Source organism: Salvelinus alpinus, chromosome 24 (genome assembly GCF_045679555.1).
Source record: "Salvelinus alpinus chromosome 24, SLU_Salpinus.1, whole genome shotgun sequence".
Lineage (NCBI taxonomy): Eukaryota > Metazoa > Chordata > Actinopteri > Salmoniformes > Salmonidae > Salvelinus > Salvelinus alpinus.
The window spans coordinates 16,465,318-16,487,360 of NC_092109.1; the positions used below are offsets into that span (position 1 = coordinate 16,465,318).

General features: G+C 41.9%; 1 protein-coding gene across 3 annotated transcripts in view; it reads right to left on the reverse strand.

The window, feature by feature from the left end:
* The window catches only part of LOC139551757 (splicing factor, suppressor of white-apricot homolog), a 127,223-nt gene extending 105,395 nt beyond the window's left edge, over positions 1-21,828 (reverse strand). Inside the window, exons 1-7 of one of the 3 annotated variants that reach the window (XM_071363070.1) lie at positions 21,426-21,828; positions 19,665-19,828; positions 15,074-15,205; positions 13,243-13,316; positions 8,733-8,952; positions 7,991-8,085; positions 2,045-2,213 (exon numbers count right to left, since the gene is read on the reverse strand). In XM_071363070.1, coding sequence (XP_071219171.1) covers positions 2,045-2,213; positions 7,991-8,085; positions 8,733-8,952; positions 13,243-13,316; positions 15,074-15,205; positions 19,665-19,828; positions 21,426-21,625 — 1,054 coding nt within the window. In that variant the 5' untranslated portion in view covers positions 21,626-21,828. Of the gene's footprint in view, positions 1-2,044; positions 2,214-7,990; positions 8,086-8,732; positions 8,953-13,242; positions 13,320-15,073; positions 15,206-19,664; positions 19,829-20,270 lie in introns of all 3 variants that reach the window. The other 2 variants (XM_071363069.1, XM_071363071.1) reach the window with 2 other exon arrangements.
* Positions 21,829-22,043: the final 215 nt, after the last annotated feature.

A 22,043-nucleotide genomic window follows, 5' to 3' on the forward strand; every position in this document is an offset into this window, starting at 1 on the left:
TATTACAACAGAGAATCCATAGACCAGAGGAATAGAAGGGAATAAGTGGTCGTTTGAGGTCAGATGACGCCACAAAACATTCGGCCCAATAGCAACTAGGCCCAATTGTCCCGTTGAAGAGCTAGCAAAGTTATAACGAATTCAAGGTGCTGCAATGCTGCACGCTTCTAAACCCCTCTTGCCTAATTCTCATTCAATACGCTAGTCATTGGCAGAAACTGGAGGATATTCCTCTGGTGCCTTTGATCCTCTCCAGTCTGTTTACAGGGATTCTCTCAGAGAACCAGCGCCATACACAGAAATAAAAGTCGGATCTACGGGAGCAAAATCTCTCCAAAATGATCATCTTGTCGCCGTAAGCCAGCGCATTAAAAATCCATGTCTGTGCTGCTGTGCGGTGCTGTGGCATCGTTGTCTCTTTTTCTCTCTCTCCTACCACAGCAAACCAGTGGAGCTCTTCCAGTCCAGCTAATTAAGACAAATCAGCTCACTCAGCTTGAGCCGTCTCTCCCAAGCACCAGACAAAGAGGGAAGACAGGGTTGACCCTGGGAAATAAGGAGTCAAATTGCGAGGAACATCTCTCAAGGCCGTTTAGAGATAGCCTGGCACGCCATATCACGCCCAGCACCTTCACCATCCATCACCTAGAACTAATGCAGACAGTAGAGAGAAAACTGCTAAGGTTTAAAGAAGCCAAGAAATTAGATGGAGATTCTGTAGCCTCGGAAAGTATGTGAATGGCCCCAAGAGACTAGTGATTCTGTGACGTTGCAATTTCTGCACTAGATTTGCTGGAGGAACAGTACAGTCATGCAGTGAGTTAAAGTTAAGAGTGTTCTTGTGCGTGTTCCTTAGGATAAACTGTGCATGAGCTAAATAACAGTGTATGTCTTCAAGTGTTTGGGTCAAGCGAGAGAGAGCTATGCAGCTGCTCTTTCCTAGGCTGGCAGAGTGTTGTGTGTGTGTGTGTGTGTGTGTGTGTGTGTGTGTGTGTGTGTGTGTGTGTGTGTGTGTGTGTGTGTGTGAGTGTCAGCCAGAAGAGAACAGATAAGCAAGTGGAAATGATGTCTGCATTTAGAGGAAGCAAACATCTGTGGAGCTGCCAGAAAAGCAACTTTGGATTCTATCCACCGGCGTTCAGAGCAAAACAAACAGCAACACTGCCGTCAACGAAGAGCAAGGAGAACACAGTTTGTCAGCGCGTCCAAACCAACAGCTCACTGCAGATCCGAAAATGAACTAGGCACGAATTCCAGGACAAGAAACGTGTAAAAAAAATACCTTCTTGGAGACTTTGAGAACTGTTAAGAACCTTTAAGTACTCACAATCCCTTAGGGTCAAGTGGTGAAAATCACTCCTGGATTCAGTCTTTGCTGAACAGTCCTCAAAGGCTTTGAAGGTGAAGGGCGGTAGGTAGCCTAGCGGTGGTTCGAATCCCTGAGTCAACAAGATGAAAAATCTGTCGATGTGCCCTTGAGAAAAGCACTTAATCCTAATTGCTCCTGTAAATCGCTCTGGATAAGAATGTCTGCTAAATGCCGTAAATGTAAATGCTTTCTGGAATTGACCTTCTGAAAGAGGACGTTTCAGCAGTGTCACGGGCCTACAGGAGACCATGTTAATGAGCTTTTCCATTATGAGCTGCAAGGTCACCTCCATGGCAACAGCTGGAACATGTGCCTGTGTCCGACATATATGTTTGCCGCTAGGCTAATTCAATGTACCTTTCCTCCTAGAGACTCTAATCTGATATTAACGGCAACGTTTGTTAAACATTGAGAATTCTAGCAAGTGGACAGTTCTTTTTGCCTCTAGGAGTTCAGTGCTCAATACTAAACAATTTAGTGCCACTCTGCCTGTCTGAGAGACTGAGCTTGCATTGAGAGGGAAATAAATAAAATACAAAAAATGGGGAGAGAAATGAAGTGGACCAGGACTAAATTGAAATGAAGAGGCTCCCTCTGCGCTAATATGAATGCTCCTCAGATATTGGATTTCACAGTTTCCCAGTTCGACTATCAGAAATGAGAAACTGTACTCACGGTCAGCGATGTACTCTGCGGGTGTGGCGGGCACAGCTGGCTCTGCGGGTACTTCCTCTGGCTTGGTTGCCATGATGGCGGCTGCAGCAGCAGCGGCTCCGTTACGTTCCTGCTGAGTTTTCCGGATCAGCGCTGCCAGTGGATGGTCTGGGTCCATGACTTGGAGGGGCTACAACACAAATAGATTTGGTTAAAAGGCTTAGAACCACTTGGCAGCATAACCCCCAACAATTACATTTGAGTCATTTAGCAGACACTCTTATCCAAAGCAACAAGGGTTAAGTGTCTTGCTCAAGGGCACATAGACAGATTTTTCACCTAGTCGGCTTGGGGAGTTGAACCATTGACCTTCCAGTTACTGGCCCAACGCTCTGAACCACTAGGTAACCGGCCCCAACAATAGGAAGCGGTGAAACTGAGACACCTCTGGCTGATGGAAAGGACAACAACGCAAGACAGACTAATGGTTCTAACTAGCTGATACATTTCTGTGTCGTGTTATGACCTACTTATTACAACTCATTTAGCATGAAGTTTGGACTAATATACTAATTGAATAATATATAAACATGTACACTGATGATTTATACAGGTGTTTCTAGCCATGTGTGTGCAATAAGAGTTGACATACAAGTTATCAAAATCCTTTAAAAGAACAGACTTCAAAAGATCTAAAAGGAAAGACGGGACTCTTGATTTTCAGGTATTAAAGTAAAATGGGGGAAAAAATTAAATGTACGTTTAAAGGATTGAGCCCTTTTTAAATTTGGGACGAAAATCTGATCACATTGGTTTATTTAAGAGCCTTTTATCTCTTCATTTATTCTGTGCGATTCACTCGGAATTACAACAAGTGACAGTGATTAAACATACAGAATATTAAATCAAGAGATGAGGAGAAAAAGACTTGATGGTAGCTCATCCTCAACCACAAAAATCTAAGCACTTTGAAGTGAGACACACTTTGAAATCAGGCCCAATTATGCTGTTGAATACAACAACTTAACAGTAATGTGTGATTAATTCAAAAGTCTATGGGCTTTTGAACATTAAAAACCTAACCACGGGCGTAATTAGCAAATGGTCAAACCCTATAAAAAAAAAAAATACAGTATAAGCAGTTAGACAAATTGTGGGTTGGCTTGAACGGGCAAAGCCCGTATGGATGGGAGGTAATTGCTCTAGAAAGGCCAAGAGATGAACTAATTCCATAGTTTTATGGTTTCTTTATTCCCTTCAAAGCCAAGATAACTATGTCTAAATAAGACATACCAAAGCAATATGGTGGAGACTTCAAGTGCTTTTCACAATAATGCCTTCTCATATCCAATTATCTCAGCTAGGGTTGGGCGATGTCAACCTTTGTCCTATCGCAGGCCTGGGCAATTATTTTCCATGGAGGGCCACATTAGAAAATATTTTTGCCATCGCGGGCCAGAATAATATTACAGGATTATACATCATGTGTATGACTGTGTTGACAGATATATCTACTGTAAATCACATCCAGATATGCTACTTATTTTACATGCACAGAAATAAACCACATTAATTTTCTCCTTTTGGTAGGTATTTTCATTATTCAACATGCAATGAACTACACAGAGGGAAAAGTACACTGTGCATTCAGCACCACGGACAGAACTCATCAACAGGTATGCACAAAAAAACAAGAAAGAGAGAGTGCTCAACATTACATTTAAACTACTCAATCAGTGTGAGGAGTGAAGCCTCTGACTAGAGCAGTGAAGTCAGGTATAGTTTCTGACTTCGCAATGCACAGAATTGCTAAGTTAGAGTCAGTAAGAGATGATCTTTGCCTTGACTTGCTATATTTCATCACTGAAAATGTCTGTTCACATACATAGGTTGACCCAAACAGTACAAACATCTTTCTGAGCATGACTCCTAATCTTTGGAAAGTTTTGTTTATCGAGAGATGCATAGAACCTCGTCAGTGATATTGTTTTAAATAGTTCTCCAATCACTGCATCAGACTGGAATTCAGTTCATTCATGAGGGCCATGATGTCCACGGTGAAGGCAAAAATCAGCCAACCATTCTTTATCTTGCAGTTGAGGGAAATCCACATATTTTCCTTTAATTTGCAAAAACTCAGCAATCTCCGACTCCCACACCCTTTTAAGCTCTTCCCCAAACTCAGCCATCTCACGTTTGTGTGGTAGGGGAGATCTGCATGACCTTTTGCAACTGAGAAAGCAACTGTTCCGATGCATTTGCCCTCTGCCCAGAATACATTCCCATAATTCTCTGCATGCTTCGTCTGGAAGTGTCAAGACAAGTTGTAGTCTTTCAAGACAGTGATGACCTTTTTGCATACTAAGCTTTCCCTGATACCTCAATAAATAAATATTTTGTTGTCCACTCTTGCTCGAACAGCCTACATTCATGGTCTACTTTCCTTTTCTTAGAAAAACGAATTTTTGCACAATTTCTAGCTAGCTACTATTTGTAACTGTGACGTGTGTCAGCCTGTCAGTCAGTCTGTCCTCCTGCAGATGTTATTTATACGTGCCTTCAAAATAAATGTCCCACAAGCGGTGGGAGTTAAATCAATATACAAAGGCAAGTATTCATTGGGCTTTAAATTTGTAAAACAAATACGTTTTTCAAAACTTTACTATCACAAATTCTTTATGTAATCTGAGCATGATTCCGCCTTTTCCCAGGCCTGTCCTACAGTGATTATTTACTCATAAAACGTGATACACATTATTGCATTATTTTTTTAACCACCGTTTTCAGAACTAACTAATAATTGCTTTACTTGCCTCATCGTCCTCTCTTAATATTGTTTGTTCAATCGCTCATAAGGCTGTGATAGAGAATAACCTATGCTTATAAACTCCCGACTTTCATTCTTGTTCTTTTTGAAAGCAGCAACTTTAGGACAACACCTTCTTGGGCTATTGGAATATTTGGGAAATAGGCTACGGTTCATAGCTTTAACATTTGGTTTTCAGTATTGCATGGAGGGATCATTTCTTTCTTAATAAGCTTAAACTTGTCATTAGATTTTTCTATTGGCTATTTACATTTTTTCATCTATCATTATTAGACCCCTGGCTACCATTCGTTTTAAGGTTATTCAAACTACTTTTTGAGATGGAACTCGTTAGATTCATTAATTGTTTGATCAGGAGAAAGCTATGCATGCATAAAATGATGAAAGCCCCAAGTCATGTTCTCAGCCTATCAAAAAGAGAGAGAGGGGAATTTGGCCTAGGTTTTTATTTTTTTATAGCTAGACAAGATAGTTAAGGAGTGTCCAATATACAGTGCATTTGTAAAATATTCAGATCCCTTGACTATTTCCACATTTTGTTACGTTAGTCTAAAATTGATTAAATACCTTTTTTCCTCTTCAATCTACACACAACACCCCATACTGACAAAGCAAGAACTGATTTTTACATTTTTGCAAATTTCTATTAAAAAAAAAAAAAAAAAAAAAACTTAAATATCACATTTACATAAGTATTTAGATCCTATACTCAGTACTTTGTTGAAGCACCTATGGCAGTGATTACAGCCTTGAGTCTTCTTGGGTATGACACAACAAGCTTGGCACACCTGTAGTGGGTAGTTTCTCCCATTCTTCCCTGCAGATTCTCTCAAACGCCGTCAGATTGAAAATAGCTGTGCAGCGACGCTGCCCATCCAAAGTCTCTCCAGAATTGTTCGATCAGGTTCATGTCCAGCCTCTGGCTGGGCCACTCAAGAACATTCAGAGATTTGTCCCAAAGCCACTCCTGCGTTGTCTTGGCTGTGTGTTTAGTGTCATTGACCTGTTGGAAGGTGAACCTTCGCCCCAGTCTGAGGACCAAGATTGAACACCTTTTTCTCCCCAATTTAGTGGTATCCAATTGGAAGTTACAGTCTTGTCCTATCACTGCAACTCCCGTACGGACTCGGGAGAGGCGAAGTGCGTCCTCCGAAACAAAACCCACACTGCTTCTTGACACAAAGCCCACTTGACCCAGAAGCCAACCGCACCAATGTGTCGGAGGAAACACTGCACACCTGGCAACCGTGTCAGCGTGAATTGCGCCCGGGGCGCCACAGGAGTCGCTAGTGTGCGATGGGACAAGAACATCCAAGCCAGCCAAACCCTCCCCTAACCCGGACAACACTGGGCCAATTGTGCGCCAACCCCATGGGTCTCCCGGTCGTGCCCAGTGCGACAGAGCCTGGACTCGAATCAGGATCTCTAGTGGCACATCTAGCACTGCGATGCAGTGACTTAGACCAGCGCGCCACTTGCTTTGTCATTATGGGGTATTGTGTGTAGATTGACGAGGGGGAAAAGCTGTTTAATCCATTCTAGAATAAGGCTGTAACCTAACAAAATAGGGAAAAAGTCGTGGATCTGAATACTTCCCGAATGCGCTGTACGTGTTCGTAAGTCTCTCACCTTTCCATAATAGGGTCATATTAGCTACAGATGTTTTCGTGAGAAGAATGATTTTTGGGATGTCTCATGGTATGACAAACACCCCTTTAGCTTGGCCACCTTCCACCGCATAAGCAAAAGTCCGCCATTGGTGGATGCAGTGGATTGAGACGCAGCCCATGCAAAAAGATCTCTCTAGCTTAACTTCTTATGGCTGAAGGGGCAGTATTGAGTAGCTTGCTTGGATGAAAGGTGCACAGAGGTGCCCAGAGTAAACCGCCTGCTCCTCAGTCACAGTTGCTCATATTTGCATATTATTATTAGTATTGGATAGAAAACACTCTGAAGTTTCTAAAACTGTTTGAATTATGTCTGTGAGTATAACAGAACTTATATGGCAGACAAAAACCTGAGAAGTTCCACTTCCTGTTTGGATTTTTTCTGAGGGTGGCAGGTTTTCAACCAAGCTCTCATTGAAATTACAGCGAGATATGGATGAGTTTTCACTTCCTACGGCTTCCACTAGATGTCAACAGTCAATAGAACTTTGTCTGATGACTCTAATGTGAAGGAGGGCCGGAGGAGACAGGAATTAGTCACCACTGCCACGAGCTGACCATGCTTTGACCACATGCGTTCACGTGATAGGCAGCTCCGTTCCATCGCTCAACTGATGTCAATCTAATTCTCCGGTTGGAACGTTATTCAAGATGTATGTTAACAACATTCTAAAGATTGATTCAGTACATCGTTTGACATGTTTCTACTGACTGTCATTGAACTTTTGGACATTTCATCACGTTATAGTGGACGCGCTTTGTGACTTTGGAATTGTTTACCAAATGCGCTAACCAAAGTAGCTAATTGGACATAAATAACAGACATTATCGAACAAATCAAGCATTTATTGTGGACCTGGGTTTCCTAGGACTGCATTCTGATGAAGTTCATCAAAGGTAAGGAAACATTTATCATGTATTTCCTGGTTTCTGTTCACTCCAACATGGCGGCTAATTTGGCTATTGTTCTGAGCGCCGTCTCAGATTATTGCATGGTCTGCTTTTTCCGTAAAGTTTTTTTTAAATCTGACACAGCGGTTGCATTAAACAGACGGGATTTTGATGGGGATATTTGTATTATGCTAATTTGATTTTTGTGGGGGTGCGGACATCGACTCTAGGTGGTTTAACTAAAATGGCTCATGCAATGGAATGTATTTTTTGTAATGTCAGTTGAGTTGAATGAACAAATAACAGCACATACTGACGGTTACACTTCCTGCTTTTCCTTTCTGCTTTGCTCTTATGGGAACACTCGCAATGGGCGCCAGTCCACCCATTATGCCATCATTGACTTCTATTTCTATGGTAGCACATGCGGTCAGGAGCGGAGGAGAGGATAAAATGTTTGTCTTAAAAATATTATTATTATTTATTTTTGCTATTCGAATGGTTATTACATTGACCGCAGTCATTTGGCTGACCAATAACTGTGATCCAAAATTCCATGACAGTCACAGATCTGGTCCTTACCTTCATCAGCTCCTCAAGGCGAGAACTCTTCTTAGGAGCAAACAGGCTGGGGTGGAGGTAGTTCCCATCCCCATCATCGTCAGAATCATCAGAGTCTATAGAAAGACATTGAAGTATGAATAAAGAATATGGTTAATGTCTCAAGTACTTGCATTCTGAATTCGGGTTCATGTATTGTGTTGTTAACATGCATTCTGTGCCCGTTCTCAAAGATTTCACATGCATTGTAGTATAAAACGATGTACAGTAATCCCTCGTTTATCGCGGGGGTTACGTTCCGAAAATGACCCGCGATAAGTGAAATCCGCGAAATAGAAAACTTTTTTTTTTTTTTACAATTAGCAACTATTACATGTATACAAATACAGTGACTCACGTGTAGGCCGTTTCGTCGACATTATGGGTTTAGGAGATGTTCGAAATTACAAGATAATTTGGCCAACTTAATGTAAATTTGCCAAGCTGTTTTATGTACGTACACATAACTGCACGAGACGACAAAATGATAGCACAATTCGTAGCATGTTTTGATACAAGAAGCGGGAGTGAGTTTTTAGCGAATCAGAATGCAGAGCACAATGCACCAAAAAAAAAAAAAAAAATGCATTATGAAAATCCGCGAAATAGCGAATCCGCGATAAGTGAACCGCGAAGTGGCGAGGGATCACTGTATCCCATACATTATTTACAACACGTTCTATTTGAACTCTTTTTGTTAACCTCTTTGACCACTGTGACTTACCCTGTGAGTCCTGCTTGTCGGATGCAGGGGTGTAGCGACCTTCCTTCATGGCCTTCAGGATGTGTTTGTAGTAGGGATTCAGGTAGTGTTCGAAGTTCAGGAAGTCAAATTGGGAGTTGCCAGACTGTTTGGCTTTCAAAACAATCTCAAACTGGGCCCCCTGCTGGCACACAAAGTTGGCGGTCCTCTCAATGATGGCATGGGTTTTGGTGGTCGCTGGCTGAAGAGGAGAATGGAAGAGCACACGCACTAAGTCAGCAGAGAGGAAAGTTATCAATGAGGCAGGGCAAAAGCAGTGTGGGGTTAAGGATAGGTGACAACCTGGGGCCGTATGTATCAAGAATCTCAGAGTAGGAGTGCTGATCTAGGATCAGGTCCACCCTGTCCATTTAATATTATTCATTACGATCTAATAAACAAAGGTGAACATAAATCAGCACTCCTACTCTGAGACCCTTCATACATAGGTAACTGTATTTCATAATTGAGGCACAAGAGAAGGAGCACTTACTTCAGAAGGAAAGAAGAAAAAGTTAATACTTTACAACAAGACATGAAACTGGATTTTGATTGTCTGAGTGTTCTTGGTCAAATAAAATCAAATGTTATTTGTCACATGCGACAAATACAACAGGTGTAGTAGACCTTACAGTGAAAAGCTTACTTACAAGCCCTTAACCAACAATGCAGCTAAAAAAAATAACACAAAAAAAATAAAAAAGTTACAAATAATTAAAGAGCAGCAGTAAAATAACAATAGCGAGACTATATACAGGGGGTACCGGTACAGAGTAAATGTGCGGGGGCACTGGTTAGTCGAGGTAATATGTACATGTAAGTAGAGTTATTAAAGTGACTAGGCATAGATAACAGAGAGTAGCAGCAGCTTAAAATAGAGGGGGAGGAGGGGGCAATGCAAATAGTCTGGGTAGCCATTTGATTAGATGTTCAGGAGTCTTATGGCTTGGGGTAGAAGCTGTTTAGAAGTCTCTTGGACCAGGACTTGGCGCTCCAGTACCGCTTGCCATGCGGTAGCAGAGAGAACAGTCTATGACTAGGGTGGCTGGAGTCTTTGACAATTTTTTGTTGGGTCCAAATCAAAGTTAGACAAATTCTATTTCCTATTGAACGGGACAGTTGTAAATGTCAAGATCGCAGATTTTAGAGAAACAACAAATGTAAGTACATATAAGTGTCTTATATAAGCTGAAAGCTTATATTCTTGTTAATATAACTGCACTGTCCAATTTACAGTAGCTATTACTGTGAAAAAATGCCATGCTATTGTTTCAGGAGAGCTCCTAACAACAAAACACTTTTTTCACCGCGATAGGTTTGACAAATTCACCTCTGAAGGTGAAATGTGTACTTAAATTCTGAAATCTTGTTCTGATTTATCATCCAAAAGGGTCCCAGAGATATCATGAAGTGTAGTTTTGTTAGATAAAATCCTTTTTCATATCCTATAAAGTAGAGGTCGACTGATTATGATTTTTCAACGACAATACCGATTAATGGAGGACCAAAAAAAGCCAATACCGATTAATCGGCCGATTTTATTTATTTATTTGTAATAATGACAATTACAACAATACTGAATGAACACTTATCTTAACTTAATATAATACATCAATAAAATCAATTTAGCCTCAAATAAATAATGAAACATGTTCAATTTGGTTAAACAAAGTGTTGGAGAAGAAAGTAACAGTGCAATATGTGCCATTTCAGAAAGCTAACGTTTAAGTTCCTTGCTCAAAACATGAGAACATATGAAAGCTGGTGGTTCCTTTTAAAATGAGTCTTCAATATTCCCAGGTAAGAAGTTTTAGGTTGTAGTTATTATAGGAATTCTAGGACTATTTCTCTCTAGACCATTTATATTTCATATACCTTTGACTATTGGATGTTCTTATAGGCACTTTAGTATTGCCAGTGTAACAGTATAGCTTCCGTCCCTCTCCTCGCCCCTACTTGGGCTCGAACCAGGAACACATTGACAACAGCCACCCTCGAAGCAGTGTTACCCATGCAGAGCAAGGGGAACAACTACGCCAAGTCTCAGAGCGAGTGACATTTGAAACGCTAACTAGCTAGCCATTTCACATCGGTTACACCAGCCTAATCTCAGGAGTTGATAGGCTTGAAGTCATAAACAGCGCAATAGCTCCTATGCAAACGCACAAAAGTGCTGTTTGAATGAATGCTTACGAGCCTGCTGCTGCCTACCATCGCTCAGTCAGACTGCTCTATCAAATCATAAACGTAATTATAACATAATAACACACAGAAATACGAGCCTTTGGTCATTAAAATGGTCGAATCCGGAAACTATCATTTCGAAAACAAAACGTTTATTCTTTCAGTGAAATACGGAACCATTCCGTATTTTATCTAACAGATTAACTAAGTCTAAATATTGCTGTTATATTGTACAACCTTCAATGTTATGTCATAATTATGTACAATTCTGGCAAATTAGTTACGGCCTTTGTTAGGAATAAATGGCCTTCACACAGTTCGCAATGAGCCAGGCGGCCCAAACTGCTGCATATACCCTGACTGCTTGCACGGAACGCAAGAGAAGTGAAACAATTTCCCTATTATGATTTTATTTATGTATTATATTAAGTTAAAATGATTGTTAATTCAGTATTGTTGTAATTATCATTATTACAAATAAAATTTTAAAAAAATTGTCAAATTAATCGGTATCGGCTTTTTTTGGTCCTCCAATAATTGGTATCGGCGTTGAAAAATCGTAATCGGTCGACCTCGATTGTGGACACCATCGGAATTACAACCAGAGTGATGTCTAGAACTGGGACCTTTCTATTGCATTTCAAAGATGGTTGTTGAAAAAAAACGGTTGTTTTTTTCTTTGTATTTTCTTCTACCAGATCTATTGTGTTATATTCTCCTACATTCCAAGTCCAAACTTCAAAGTGTTTCCTTTCAAATGATACCAAAAATATGCATATCCTTGCTTCAGGGCCTGAGCTACAGGCAGTTAGATTTGGAAAGTCATTTTAGGCAAAAATTTGAGTGGAAAAAAGGGTCTATCCCATGGCTTCTTGACTTTAACATACATTTACAAAATAGAAATCATTTGGATTTGATGTGATACATTATTAAATATCACTGAGGCTGTGTACTTTCAATGAATCATTTTCGTTAGGTACCCTCAGAGTACCAAAAAAGAGAGAGCGACAAATCGTAAAAAAAAAAAATTCTCATTAATCTAAAATAATGAATAATAAATGAAGACCTTTGGAGAGGAGAAGCTTAGGCCTGCACTCTGTAGTAGCGTCCCTCTACACATACACTCCTAATGCATTCAGAGCCTCCGAGCGCTTGCGAGAGTAGAAAGCTCCGTAGCGGCAAATAACCTTGCAATTATGAAGATAAATGAGGAACAAGGAACTTCTTATGGAGTCATGATACACAGAGATGCAGAGCGAGAGCTGATTCCTTCTCCCCAGCCCCCAGGATGTCAGACCGTCTGCTCGTGCTGCCTGAGCACTCAGACTTGTGATAATGTGTGGGAAATACAGCCACATCCCCAGATTAATAATTCAGATCAGATATTCTGAGAATGGTGCTGGCTTTGACTAATTGACCGTTTCAAGGCAGAGCAATTGGAAGGGCTTTGCTGGGTCCCCAATCGAAATCTCATTACAAGGACACGTGGAAAGAAATCAGCAGGTAAGGATTCTGAGGCGTGGGTGGGCCCATTGTCTCACAGTGTGTGTCTACTCTGGACATCACAGAGGACGCTTTGACAGCCAGAGCGAGGGAGAACTATCTGTCACATGCATTTTATTGAATCACTTCGTGTGTGTGGGTGTGTGTGTGTGTTTGCGTCAGTCTGAAGTTGGGTAGGGTGTGAGAGAGAGAGAGAGCGAGAGAGCGAGAGAGCGAGAGAGAAAAAAATCGAGGCCATGCTGAGATGAAAGCCTCCCAGTCTACAATAAGAAGAAGCCTACAGATGAAAGGCGCGCGGCAGTCAATGGGGGAAGCAGCAGCAGAAGAGTGGACAGTCTGTCCTAGTGGACTGAGATGGAGAGAGACAGTCAGTCAGGATGCAGGCCCCCTGATACTGGCTGATGCAAACCAAGGCAGCACAGACTCCTCTTCTCAGTCTCCTCCCAGGCTGCAGGATGTGAGTGATGACCTCAATAACCTCCTCCAGATCAGACACCTTATCGTTCCTAGTCTCTGGCCTCACCACCTGTCTGTAGGCAGTCTGAAAGGCCTCACAACATCAATACTACCTCACACACAGCCCTCACCAGCTAGGACTACGTTATGCTGGTATCTCTGCTCCCTTCCTATTCTCTCTCTGTGGCTCCATAATAGGGATTGTTATAGAAAAGGAACCGTTGACCCCCTGACCCACCATTTTCAAATGTAGTTATGACTCTGATCTGCCCAAAACCCATTCTGCACTCCTGTGGTCCGTCCTGTATATTTAAGCATGAAGCAGTGGGACGTTGTCTAGGGCACTCACCAGCTCCACATCGGGGGGGATCGCCAGGCCCGGGGGTGCCACGTAGGGTTCCTCGCTCTCCTGTGGCTCTGCTTCTTCTGATGGGGAACAACCCATAAGGTCAGAGAGAGAAGAAGAGAAGAAAATAGATTAGAATTCACCCTACAGTCACTGTGAAACACCGCCACTCAACGTTTCCTCCTCTCCTTCCTCTACCCACTCTCATCCAGCCACATTGCCCGAGGCACTCAAAGTTTCAGCTTTACTTAATCTTAACTTTCTGGGAGGCCGCGGTCCATGTCACAATTATTTACAACATCCAACCCCATCCCCCCCAGTGTGAAATAATAGGCAGACAAGTCAGCTGGAAATTAGATTACAATTTTATGCTTTGGTTCACTGTGGGGAGGCTGCAGATGGATGTAGGGGTAAGCACATTTAATGCCAAAAATGGCTGCCAAGGAGCCCAGCCTAGACTCCTCTTGCACCTTTTTACGGTTAATGGACGCCACTGTTTGTGCAGATTTAATCAAGCGCTCCGCCAGTCGCCCGAGGTGTGCCCCGGCGCCGGCACCACAACAGAGCCAAATGATTGGTTCATGCTGAGAACTCCATCCCTGACAAATCGACCGCCCCACCCCACACACACACACACACACACACACACGAGGGGGTTTGTAACCTGGCCCAGGCAGCGCTGGGCCAGGTTACACGGTACTGATGACAGCACTCAGACACACAGCAATAGTACTGTACCATCTGCTGAGGAAGGGGCACCTGGGTGTTGGCTAGAGAGGGGGTGGGGGGGGGGGGGGGTGGCACAAGTGCTGCCAGCTTTCCCTACATCTATTATTTAAGGATATAGGTACACGGTTAATTTCCGCGTTGACAATGTGTGGGCTAGCATGGTTGGGCTGTCAGGGACATTAGGTCTTGATAGTAGCAGTGGCCTGGCTGATAAATAGGCCTGGTATTTAGGCTTTTGTCAACAGACTTCAAGCTGCAGAACAGTTTGCTGTTAGCTGTGTTATGAACGCCTGTCTAATTAGAGGAGAGAGCCAGGCCCGGCGTGAAGCAGAGTGTATTAACACTCATCATTAACACTCCCTCCCCCAGTGTTAGGCTGCCAGTCAAGATGTTGGACTGACCGTCACGACTTAACATTGACTGTCAAGTCCAAAGCAAAGATACTTTAGCGCCAATGAGATAACAGACTCTCTAGCTAAGTGCCTCAGGCTTTGAGACAATGTCCACATTTTGGAATCGGTTTACCCTCAATCGGTTTACCCTCATGTGTGGATACTTGGACTGGCTAGTGCAAGCTGTCTCTGGGAAACCAAACAGGATCCAGGCCTTAGTATTCATGTGGTTAGAGTGGGCCAAAACAGGGCCTAGTGGAGGGGCTGGAGCCCAGTACTGGACCTCACAGGTGATTAACAGTCAGTACAGTTGCAAGCCAGTAAGACTTTTTCACATTCAGAGCTGAATCTTGAAAAGCTTTCTTTTTTATAGCTCCAGGGCTTCAAATAGTGGTTTGCGTCTCCGGGGAGCCTGCCATGATAAAAAATGTATCATAGGGTTTTCATTGAAGCTAATGTGCGAGCCTCTCCACCAGCGTATTCATTTGTTGTGTGTGTGTGTGTGTGTGTGTGTGTGTGTGTGTGTGTGTGTGTGTAAAAGTTCAGATGCTTTCTCTCTTTCTCCGCTCTCATCCTCTAAGGGCAGGTCAGAGGAGAAATGTTCAGTGGTTGAAAGTGGTGAGGAACTGTGAATATGTATGCGTGAAATGTTTAAATCCTTTTGGACTGTAATGTGATTTGATTAAAATAAATCATTGTGTGTGTGTGTTCACCAGTCTCCCTGTTGGCCTCCTCTTCCTCAGTGGGTTGAGAAGGGTCGTAGTAGTCTGCGCTGTAGCGGAAGCCCACTGAGTTATAGGTGCCTTCATCTGCCAGAGCTTCACTCAAACGCTTGTATTCTTCCTCTGTGTGGGACACACATACATATTAAAAGAGTCATGAGAATGGTATGGTACATTTATTGGAAAGCACAGTCATAGCAGGCTACTGTAAGGATTGCCTCTAGCATGAGACAAAATCAGTGGATTGACTCAAAATTATAATGCCATCCATCCTAGCTAGTTTCAAGGATGTGAACAGTGTCGTGAGCTGACATAACAGAAACTCAACCAGATGGAATTTTGTCTTGTCTTACAATACCCCACTTTTCTATTGCAATTCATCTCATAGTAAAGGACAGTGAGGAATGAAAGACAAAATCACATCTAACATTATCAATATTTTTTATGTGTCTTGTGTTCCCACAATGGACAGATGGATAATTGCTTAAGCCCCACTACCCAAGGGCAAACAGCATGAGGGGACGAAAGTAACACAAATTACATGATGACTCATGCAATCCTGTCAGTTTGGGAATTAAAACACCATATTTCCCTTAAACAGTCACTTATGTAAGATTTAATTTATCTAATCGTCAGTGCAATTTCATTATAAGTGACAAACTCCTTGTTATGAAGTTTGCAGCATTGCTAAAATAACCTTAGGCTAGTCTGTGTTTGTAGCCTTAACACCTGAACTGCTAAAGCAACCATTTTGACTGCTCATGATTTATTTATTTTTATTACTCAGCCATTTTTTTTACTCTCCCATTTATTTACTCATGCCCCCCTCCATCCTTATCGATGCCCAGTGGTTGTAGTGTTAGAATGTGTTTCAACTGATGGGCATTTACCACTCAATGCAATAGAAAATATACATCTTTGGACAGGAGAGGCACTTTTGCATCAGACAACGACACAAAGGGTGGTTAAAAGTTAATGAAAAAAGTTCAACATGAGGGCATGTTTATAACAAGGCAGTACAACTGATGCTGATTAGCATCGAAAATTACAAATTAAACAGTAAACATAGTCAGTCTCAACAATAATCTATAATCAGTCATTCAACCAGACAGTGGCTGCCTGAAACCCTAGCCCTAGTCCATTTTTTCATGGACTAGGGCTGGGCGGTATACCGTATTTTATGATATACCGGTATTGATGCAGGGAACGGTTTGGGTTTTTACTCTACAGTCGTGGCCAAAAGTTTTGAGAATGACACAAATATTAATTTTCACAAATTCTGCTGCCTCCGTTTGTATGATGGCAATTTGCATATACTCCAGAATGTTATGAAGAGTGATCAGATGAATTGCAATTAATTGCCAAGTCCCTCTTTGCCATGCAAATTAACTGAATCACAAAAAAATATTTCCACGGCATTTCAGCCCTGCCACAAAAGGACCAGCTGACATCATGTCAATGATTCTCTTGTTAACACAGGTGTGAGTGTTGAGGAGGACAAGGCTGGATATCACTCTGTCATGCTGATTGAGTTCGAATAACAGACTGGAAGCTTCAAAAAGGAGGATGGTGCTTGGAATCATTGTTCTTCCTCTGTCAACCATGGTTACCTGCAAGGAAACACATGCCGTCATCATTGCTTTGCACAGAATGGGCTTCACAGGCAAGGATATTGCTGCCAGTAAGATTGCACCTAAATCAACCATTTATTGGATCATCAAGAACTTCAAGGAGAGCGGTTCAATTGTTGCGAAGAAGGCTTCATGGCGCTCAAGAAAGTCCAGCAAGCGCCAGGATCGTCTCCTAAAGTTGATTCAGCTGCGGGATTGGGGCACCACCAGTACAGAGCATGCTCAGGAATGTCAGCAGGCAGGTGTGAGTGCATCTGCACGCACAGTAAGGCGAAGACTTTTGGCAGATGGCCTGGTGTCAAGAAGGGCAGCAAAGAAGCCACTTCTCTCCACAAAAAACATCAGGGACAGACTTATATTCTGCAAAAGGTACAGGGATTGGACTGCTGAGGACTGGGGTAAAGTCATTTTCTCTGATGAATCCCCTTTCCGATTGTTTGGGGCATCTGGAAAAAAGCTTGTCCGGAGAAGACAAGGTGAGTGCTACCATCAGTCCTGTGTCATGCCAACTTTAAAGCATCCTGAGACCATTCATGTGTGAGGTTGCTTCTCAGCCAAGGGAGTGGGCTCACTCACAATTTTGCCCAAGAACACACCCATGAATAAAGAATGGTACCAACACATCCTCCGAGAGCAACTTCTCCCAACCATCCAGGAACAGTTTGGTGACGAACAATGCCTTTTCCAGCATGATGGGGCACCTTGCCATAAGGCAAAAGTGATAACTAAGTGGCTCGGGGAATACAACATCGATATTTTGGGTTCATGGCCAGGAAACTCCCCAGACCTTAATCCCATTGAGAACGTGTGGTCAATCCTCAAGAGGCAGGTGGACAAACAAAACCCCACAAATTCTGACAAACTCCAAGCATTGATTATGCAAGAATGGGCTGCCATCAGTCAGGATGTGGCCCAGAAGTTAATTGACAGCATGCCAGGGCGGATTGCAGAGGTCTTGAAAAAGAAGGGTCAACACTGCAAATATTGACTCTTTGCATCAACTTCATGTAATTGTCAATAAAAGCCTTTGACACTTATGAAATGCTTGTAATTATACTTCAGTATTCCATAGTAACATCTGACAAAAAATATCTGAAGACACTGAGGCAGCAGACTTGATGAAAATTAATATTTGTGTCATTCTCAAAACTTTTGGCCACGACTGTACCTTCTATACTGTATTTGAATGTTTGGTTTGTTAAATGTGAATCGGCGTGTGTAAAGTCCATTTTTATAGTTTACTCTACTACTTGAGACATCCCTCTCTGCTCTCCACACAGACCCAGTCCCACCCCGTTACTCAAGGAGCGCATTTGTTGTTGCTTGACAACAAGACATGGTCAATGCAGCACATTTTTTATTTAACCTTCACTTAACTAGGCAAGTCAGTTAATAACAAATTCTTAACTGCCTTGTTCAGGGGCAGAACAACAGATTTTTACCTTTCGGTTACTGGCCCAACGCTGTAACCACCACTAGTCTACCTACCGCCCCTGCACATGCAACAATGTTACTGACAACAATGTTTTTTCCAATTTGATCTTAATATAAATCCACAAGCGTTCTATAATTACAATATTAGTTTGTGTTTCTTACATCTGCAAACAGCTAGTTTGTATTTTCTTAGCAAGTGAAGCTAAATCGTGTTAGCCACTATTGCTAATCGCTAGTTAGCTGGCTAGCTACTAAGTCAGAGCAAATGTAGCTAGCTGATACAGCCTGATACCAGTACTGGTGGAGGCTTAAATTAGCATGTTGTTTGTGCAACAGTGTCTTCTAAACCAAAGACGAATAGGCAAAGCATGAATATGTTGGCTATATGAACAAAGATTTAATGTAGCCAAAGATTATAGGGTCCCCTAGGAAACACGGAACATCACTTTGGTTCCTACACTGTCACAATAACTCGTCCATGGCATTTTCATTCGTTGTCATGTCAAACAACACTATATTCAGAGTGCCCACTATTATTTATATTCTAACTATAGAATTATAATAAATATTCTATTTCCATGATTGCAAAAGTTCACCTAAGTGTTTTGATCTAAATTGCAAGATTTGGTTAAAAATAAGGCCTGGTATTTTGCCCATATTGTGGCAGTGTGGAAATTATCTCAAATGAGTGCAGGAAAAGCAGAAATGTATGAATACCGCAGGAAATTATTTTAGGTTGAAGTTGAATTGAACAGTATAAAACAATACGAATGGAGAAAGACCCATTGAAATAATTTAGAATATATGTTTCCACCCTAGGGTCACGCACTACTCAAAGCAAATTTAGAACTTTTATTAATCAAAAACATAAAATACCATCAAAAATTAGAAAAATACCATATGATATTTTGGCCATATCGCCCAGCCCTATCATGGACCTCGCAAACCTACTTACTAGAGGGTCTGCATGCACTGAAATGACCCCCGTACTTTCGGCTACTTAGAATCTACCCTCTCACCATCTTTGACATAGCTTTACTACCATACTTTTCTTTGCCATCCAAATAGGAATCAGATCAGAATGTGGAAATTGAACCGAGGTTATTACCTAGGATAACATGGCCTTTCTGTTGCCAGTACAGAGAGAAGGGCACATTAGCATACTGTAATCAAAACAACCTTCCAGTGCCTGAAAACATTGTGTTGATGATGGAGGTGTTGCAGAATACATCACTGAAACTACAGCCTTTTGAAAGCTCATTCTGCCCGGTGAACATAAGGGGATTCATTCCATTATTCACTTTGGCACCTTATGTAGAACCTAATTGTTGCATAGTGTTTTTGTTTTCCTTTCAGTTAGAACTTCCAGTCATCTGAAACAGATGGCAAATGCAAAGGCTGAATGTCTCCACAAATGTGCGATTGAAACGCATGAGCACTTCGTGAAATAATGAATTCACCACTGTCTTCCACAGCTTATCCAGATGAGCCCCCAGCTGGGAATCTGATAGGCCTACCTTGTCTGGCTTCTTCCTCCAGCAGGTCTGTGTGCATGGCCAGGTACCGCTCCTCATCACACAAGGCCTCGATCCTGGCCTCCTCCTCGGACAGCTGGTAGTCTCTGTTCCACGAGCCCGCGTCGTACTCGGAGAGGTCATGTAAGTGACCACGCCCATCATACCTGTAGGGTGAAGAGAGGGGTTAGAGACATGGAGCAAGCCAATTGAGAGAAAAGACAACTCATGGACCTACTTACCAACACAGGTAGGACCCTAAAACAAAGAGTTTTTAACAACAAAACGTACTACCTCAGTCACAAGTCTTTCATGAGGGAGTGTATGGTACTGGAACAGAGCAATCTCGTCACAATACAGACACAATAACCTGAACAACTCCCGACAAAGGCTCTCTAGTGCAGTTTTCTGGCAAACTTACTCAGTGAATCTCATTCCTCTCTCAACAAATTGCTACGGAGCAACAGCCCTGCATGAACACAGAAACAAACCAAAAGAAAACAACTCGCCTCTTACCTTACAAGGTTCAAGTTTCCCCCCTATAACACTCACCACTTCTCCTATATCTGTAAAAAAGGTACATCCACACAAACCCGAGCACATAAATACCTATCCGTAAGAACCCAAACGGACGATATTTTCCTGCGTTCGCTCCCCTCTTCCACCTCTCCAGAGTTCCTTCTTCGAAAGAGAGAAGTGGGGTTGGCATTGGGGGGTCAGGCAGGACCCCTTAGCCTTAGGCTACTAGCTGGGGAAATAAGGGCTGGTTATGTGATAGAGAGACACACACATACATTGGAAACAAGAGACAGGCCCAAGAAGATTAAGGTGGCTCAACGAGACCATGAAGGGCCAACATAATGTCCCCCCCTTCATGGATCAAGTGGGTTTATTTCCAAATAAACAACTACTTTTACAGGTCATCATTGCCAACATGCTCTACAGCCTGCAAGAAAATGTTATTAGAAATGAACAACTGAAAGCAAAAGGGAAACAACTGAGATGGGATACTTGGCAGTCAACAGTATAAGCGCCTACATTTTTACATTAATTACTGTGAACCACCTTAATTCACATATTTGACATACAGTAGTAGTTTGGGTTGAATTTGCCATGGTATTATCAACAAATTCAATTTCTTGGTGACTTGTTGGTAAGGTTTGAAGTTCTCATTTGAATTCAGTTTAGTGAAAGGCATTTAGAGATCTTCGTTTTTTTTACATCCAAATTGTGGTGGAAGAAACTGAAATGAATACAATACTTAACTGAATATTCTCATGTTGAAGCTACCAGAGCAAATACAAATACACCAAGACGCATAAGCCTCCCTTAAAAAGGGCAATGGGCAGTTAAGTAATACAAAGTTGAATACAATATAACTTGTAGACGATCTATAGTCCAAAGCCCTGTAAACAAGTACATTGATGTATCCGTAAATTAGAGGCAAGTTTATAAGGGGCAATTTTAGACAACTTTCAGTCTCATGTAGAGCTTGTTCACTGTTGAAATATGACCCAAATAGTGGAGGAAGCCTCTGCTACCTTTTGTTAATAGCTAATGCATCTTCGGTTTCATGAGGCCAAAACTGACATTTTTAAGGAAGCTAGATAAAATGGTTCGCACACACTTGTACTTTCATGTGACAGTTATATTTGGAAAACTACGCCTTCAGCAAAACAATAATCCGATCGGTCCCTTCGAAAGACAGATCTGATTAGGAAAGTTGGTTAGGATAACAATTCCGTCTAGGTTTGTTCAACCGACCTATCAATCAGGATGTTCTTGTCCCCCATCCATGGTATGAGCTGTTTGCCCTGCTCGTGGAAGTGAGCCCTCTCGTCGTCCCGGAACAGCTTGCAGGCATAGCCGAACACCAAAAGTTCGGCATATTTTTTGCTGTCGCTCTCATTCTTCTTCACCGTCTTGTTGTTGTGGTCCCTCTTGCCCCCGCCGCGCCGATACATTCCAAATTAGCACGTGAAAACACGTAAAATAAAGCTAGTGCGCTAACTAACGTTAGATAGGTTATATCACTATCGTTTAATTATTGTCGTACTACAAAGTCTTTCTTTCTTGTTTAAAAAAAGAGGTGCGAAATGACACAATAAACATACTCACAAAAAACATATCTGACATGTGCAGCCATGTTGGAAAAGTTAGTAAATATGATTTATAGTTCACATGTGCAGATTCGTCAATTCAACTTCAAGATGGAAAACACCGGACGTAAATGAAACCTCTCATTCCCCGATATTCTGATGAGAAAAAACGGAATTAATTATTTATTGATGTTGATAATAAATAACACATAATCTGTCATTTTATTAGCTACTACGCTCTCTTTTTGTATGTTGAATGCTCTACCATGTGATTGTGAAATAA